Below are 6195 nucleotides of genomic sequence, written 5' to 3' on the forward strand. Positions count from 1 at the left end.
GCAGATAGCTGCTGCGCATATGTAGATTGATGGTTTTCTTCCACCATCGGGAAATATATTCCAGATAGGTAACCCGCCCGACCCAAAAATTTTGTCTTAAATTTATCTAGAAATGGATATATCTAAATACAAAAACGTGACTAGATGCATTCATATTTAGATAAATTGAAGACAAGAATTTTAGGACGGAGGGAGTATATGATAAATTTTACTCGGCAGTGCAAAATGTGTTCTTCAAATTTAAATATCAACGATCAACAAAATCGAGCTGAATACACATAGGAGAATAAAGAGAGAAATAACTCTAGAGCAATGATCTCACAATCTCACCTGTCAAGATGGCGGCCGAAGCAGAAACGGCCTTCTTGAGATATCGCTTTACAGCTGAATGCCAACCAAAGGGGAAAAAGCCACCCTGTGCTTGAGTTGATTAGCATTTTCAATTAAAAACAAAGAACTTAAATAGAACGGGTATCATCGCATATCGGTCCTTACCCATCCAAATGATCTAGCGAGGTCATTTCCTGTCCCAAGTGGAATGATTCTTGTGGGAGGAACTGGTTTCCTTTTCGACTTATTAAGTTCTTGGAGACATCCAAATACTCAACCAACAGTGCCATCACCTCCAGCAACCTGCCAGAAAGAACTAGTGCAAGGATGTTATGCAAAGTAGTTGGAAAACTGCGACATACAAGGAAATCATATGGACACCTAAATAGTGGAGCCGAAACCTCTCATGAGCTAAGATATAAGCTCACTTATCAAATAGTTGCTAACAGTAAATAATAAAGCTAACATGCAGCAAACTCCTAAAAGCTTCTTACAGATAGAATATCCTTATTCGAGCCCATCAACCACGTACCATAATCCCCAAATTTGAACGGATGTCCTTTGCACAGTTATCACCTTGATCATCCAACCTCTCCAAACAACCCAGGCCATAGCGAACAAAATTAGAACGCTTCACAACAGAAAGATCGAAGACCTGAACAAAAATGGTTCCATCAGTAAGTACTATATATATTCTAGGGTTTTCCAGAACAAACAAAAGAATAAGAAACTAGAATTTCCAAAAGACATGATGTGGCTCGCGAGTGCACAAAATAATCCAGAACTGGCGTTACAAACGAGCCCCAAACAGTTAGCCTGTCTTCACAACCACAATAACATGTTGCATGATTTTTCATTTTTCCAAGCCCTTAAAGACCATCAACTTTCACAGAATTGCCCCATATCCATAGTTCTTTATGGCCCTAGCTTCTATCAGTTCTGACCCTTTTGCACCACATAATGACATCAGTGGTCAATCCTCTCAAGCCAACCTCCAGTTTCACATGTTGATCCACAACTAACTCGAGTAGAAGCCAGTACTTCCATGTTTATCAATAATCGTCAACATGAAACAATATATCAAGGCTTTGTACATGTCTTCTGTTCAAGAAAATATGAAGCTACAAATTATAGACAGTCTTATTACATTACTGTCACTACTGTCACCTACACAAGCCTCGTCCCTCCTTCCCCACCTAATACCTACCGTCCTAGATCTTTCCTTCACCTCATCACCCCTTCTAGAACACTATGGGGAAGCAAGACACGGTCCGATGTAGCCTTCATAGCAGCCTATGGTGTACGATATTTATTATGCATTTATCAGCCAACCATAATGGTCAGATATGAGTCTTCATCTAGACACCCCCCTACTCCCCCAACCTCTCCTGGTACCAATTAAGTGCGTAGCTATCAAGATGATTCGACCTTCGGAGAATCAGGTAGAACCGAGAAACACGGGAAAGAAAAAGGTTAGTACAATGCCTCAGTAAGTGTTGTATACAATCTTATTCTCCTAGCCACACTCTGGACCTTCATAGTACAATAGTCTTAATGAATAACAACCTTATTTGTTGTCAATGAAAGCAAGTTGCAGTACTAACCCTCGTTCATTTTTAGCCAATTCAGGATTGCAGCTGAAAATGGAAACCATCATTGTTAGCAACTCATTTATATTAGTACTATAGAGGTCATGAGAAATATGGTAAGCAAAGGGGAGAACAAAACTTTGACAAAAGAAGTGCAACTTGCCTAATGGCTTGAAAAATCCAAAAAGAGTATCAAGTGGAAATAAATCAAATATATTCATACTAAGCCATTAATGCCTTAGATGAGAGAATGTACATGGACATGCAAGTTTCTGAAGCAACATATAGCATGGTATAAGCAGAAATATACAGTCGTATAAAAAAGAACAGCACAAAACAAATAACAAAAACCAAAAGCACGTTCGTCGGCTTATATATTGCTAAGGTAATATATTCTCTTGCAACTGTTGACCATGCTCTTACCATTTTACTTCTAATCTGGTACTGAATTTGCAAGAATGTTTTCAGAAATTACCTTAATGTTGTCCAGTGATATTTCACCACTGTAGAAAAACTTCTTAGAGTCTTCATTCCCAGTGTAAGCAAGAACCTGCAAAGTAACCGAATCAGAATGTCCAAAATAGAAAGAGCAGACACATTAAAACCAAAGCCAAGTAGCTGCATGCTGTTTCTGTGCAATAAATCAATACATAGAAAACATGAAAAATAAATAGGAGGTATTACCGTGGTCTCTTGTCCAGTAATTCCAAAGTAATTGGCAACAGGTTCACCAACTTCCTCATTGTCACGCTCCACAAAAACAAATAAAAGATGCATTTGAGACATAGGCCACATCACTTCTTAGTGAGACTCCACCTCAGCAAAAACGCTCGAGCCACAAAGGAAATAAGGGATGGCTTGGATTTGAGTATAAAACGTGGAACATGACAGAGGAAAAAGTTCATGAAATACTGGTCCGATCAAGAGAACAAAGTACCTTTCCCTTTAATGATTTTGTTGTTTCCTTCAAGATGGGCAGGAATTTCGAGGACTCCTTTGCAACAGCGAATAGAAAAATCTGATTTTGAAATTAGGTACGCACGGGCAGTTCCAGAAGCCTTGGGCCGCATCGGCGGCCTTGTCGTCATAATGCCTGGTTTGATTCGATTCCAAAAGCAACATGTTCAGGTAGGCATGTAAGTATGTAACATCACATGTCTGTGTGTCGGAAACAAAAATAGACGATGCGTTCCTAACAAGGCATGAGATGATTGAATAATACCTGCAGGGGCATAGAGGAGCTCCGAGTTGATCCTTGTGGTCAGCAAGCCCGTGCACAAAAGAGGTTTTTTCTTCTAGTTAATAAAATCAATGAATTAATCATCAAAGGAGAGGGACAGACAGATCATGGGCGTGAACATGAACTCTGTTAGAGCTTAATTTGAATCAATCAATCAATCAACGAGGCACATCACATCAGTACAGCAGCAGCATGTATGTGAATGAACTATTTTGGTTTGTACCAGTACCACTATCGTGAACCACACTGTTTGACCTTACTTAGCTGGCATTGGCAGCAGCTAGTAGATGAAGAAGATGGAGTCGAGGCTGGAGCTAATGACCAGCAGTAGAGAAAGGATAAGGATAAGGGGAAGGGCCCGACCTTGATCACGACGGCGGTGACGGACTTGTCGGAGCAGAAGAAGGTGCTGGAGCGCCGGGCGTACTGCTCCGAGAACTTGCGCATTATCTCCACAGACTTCTGCTAGGACGAATCCGCCGCTCCCCCGTCTCCGGCCGCTGCAAAACGTGGCAAGAACCGATTTTTTCAGATTCAGATGGTCTGGTTTGGGTTTGGGATTGGGATTTGGATTTGGATTTGGGGGGTTTGGTTGAGAGAAGAAAGTGTTACCTTGGGCTCGGACGGCGCACCTGCCTCCGCGCTGTCCGCCCCTGGAGACGCGCTGTCCGCCCCTGGAGAGTGGGGTCCCGGTGGTGGAGGTGATGGACATCATCGGTGGTGGCCGTGGGTGGGTCGAGTGGGTAACGGGGGAGGAGAAAGGGATAAGGCGAGACGAGAGGCGGACACCAGAGGAGGAGGAGACGGACTCCGGAAGGGGTGATAGCAATGGCGCATTTCCAGGGGTACGCCATTAGTGATTTTGCAAAAAAATAATAATTATAGTAGTGGCGCACCACCTACGAATGCGTCATTAGTAACCCTGGTTACTGATGGCGCACCAGCTGATGGCGCGTCATTAGTAGTTTTGCTAAAAAAATTATAGTAGTGGCGTACTAGGTGAGTGGTGCGCCATTACTAGTTAAACCAGTAATGGCGCACTTTGTCCCGGTGCGTCATTAGTAGTTTTGCAAAAAAAAATAGTAGTGGCGCACCGAGTGTGTGGTGCGCCATTAGTGTCCATCACACTAATGGCACACCTGCACATGATGCGCCACTGCTATATAGTAGTGGCGCACTACTTGTCTCGTGCGCCATTAGTGTCTATATCATCTATAGCCATTTTCCTATTAGTGAAGATCTAGTTCTCAAAATATCGACCTTGATTAATTGTCCATCTAAGTCCATTCAACTTACTTGTATTTGATCAGAGCATCTGATTCTAATATACCAAACTTGAAATCATAATTCCTTTGGTATTTAAGCATAGAAATTATTTAGATGTTGTATAATTTGATACCTTGCATTCCTTCTTTATCTGATTGGGTACCGCTACTCACTTTAGGTCCTTTGTGGACCACTATAACCATTGTTGGGTTATTATCCGACAACATCCTTCACATTCAAAGTCTTGGGATATTCCTCCCCTGTTACATGATACCATTGGTAAATTGTGTCTTCTCCCTCTCATAAGTTGTATCCTATGCTTTTGCCATCCATGCTCTTCAAGCATGTTTTAATTACTCTTGAAATTTTATGGTATATATTACTAAGATGCATCGATGGCTTGAACATATGCCTTCCCTAATCTATGTGAACCCTAGAGTTTTCATGAGTCTTACTCTTATTTTGTTTTGCCAGATAATCTTTCAAAGCTACAACTTCATCAAGCGCGAGGAGTAAATGGCAGGTGATGCATTGATGAAGTGGGAGTGGACCTTGAACTTTGTGTTCATGCCCATGGACCCGATGCGTGTCTTATCATGGAAGCTTCTCGTAACAATAAATACCCTTGGTATATTTTGATATGGTATCGGTGATCTTGTCCTTTTGCAATCGTGGTGCTGACTATGTTATTCTACTTTAATCTCATTCTCGGACCAGTTAAAGTGCTTGTCTTCCATAGACCATTTAAGTAGTATAACCACTATTCCGATCTATCTCCAAGTGGTATCACTGTTATGTCGAGAGTATCATAGAGCCATATAACTTCTAACGAGCTCCTCATCGACTATGATATTTGACTGATTCCAGTTACCTCGTGTTCTGAATTGTTGGACGCTCAAGGATGTCAAGATTTGTATCGAGTATGCATTACGATTCGACAACTCTTAGTAATGTTCTTTGCCTATGATTTTGTACTCAATTATGTCATTCCAAGCTGTTAGGCTACATCATCGTCATGCTAGATCTTGACCATGCTATTTATGTCCTTCATCCCCGGGACACATTTCCACTTGTGTATTAATCTTACATCAAGCTTTGAACATCATGTTGGTTGTCTTGAAAGGCAATTACGATTCTGAGCTAGCAATCTTATGTGTGGTTCCGACAACCTTTCCCTTCATCATTTCTTGGTTTGGTGTCGTTGCTGAACGATTGCATCTTCATGACACTTCTCGACAAATGTGTCGTGATCATCATCAGCATTCTGAGATCTTCTAGGGTATGAATTGAATTCATGATGAGAAATACCATCCTTGCCCCTTGAAGATTCGTGTTATCATGAACAGCCTTATTGCCTTCCTCCAACACAAACTTGTTCATGTTTTCTGTTGTCCCTTGGGTTCGTTACTACCCATCTTATGTTATGTTCTACCTTCGAGTATTACCATCTTTTATGTCAAGAATGTTGTGAGAATTGTTGCCCCTCTTAAGAATTCTTGATATAGTGATACTTCTCGCCATCACCATTCATTTCTTGGTCCCTGTATTATTTCTAACCGGGATACCGGCAAGTGAACTCTGATGTGTGATACCAATAATTCTAGAAACCCTATTGCTTTGAAGTTAATGACTAATTGATTCATTCTTAGTGTGTTGGATGTTGACTCGCCATTTTATCATTCGTCGTGCTACTCAGTCTTTATTTCCGAGCGCACCCTTCGATCAATGATTAATTGTTGACGTTTCTTCCAGCATATTTCATTATATCAT

The 6195-nt window shown here is 41.2% G+C and overlaps 1 protein-coding gene across 1 annotated transcript; it reads right to left on the reverse strand.

Annotated features, from left to right (window-relative positions):
• Positions 1 to 1955: 1955 nt before the first annotated feature.
• On the reverse strand, positions 1956 to 4013 carry LOC123450444. Its single transcript, XM_045127694.1, has 7 exons — positions 3772 to 4013; positions 3523 to 3659; positions 3142 to 3214; positions 2958 to 3012; positions 2604 to 2669; positions 2395 to 2469; positions 1956 to 1967 (listed from the first exon to the last, which is right to left on the reverse strand). Exons 1-7 carry the CDS (start codon positions 4011 to 4013, stop codon positions 1956 to 1958), a joined length of 660 nt encoding a protein of 219 aa, XP_044983629.1.
• Between the last annotated feature and the right edge of the window lie 2182 nt (positions 4014 to 6195).

This window comes from Hordeum vulgare, chromosome 4H, assembly GCF_904849725.1.
Source record: "Hordeum vulgare subsp. vulgare chromosome 4H, MorexV3_pseudomolecules_assembly, whole genome shotgun sequence".
Taxonomy (NCBI): Eukaryota; Viridiplantae; Streptophyta; class Magnoliopsida; order Poales; family Poaceae; genus Hordeum; species Hordeum vulgare.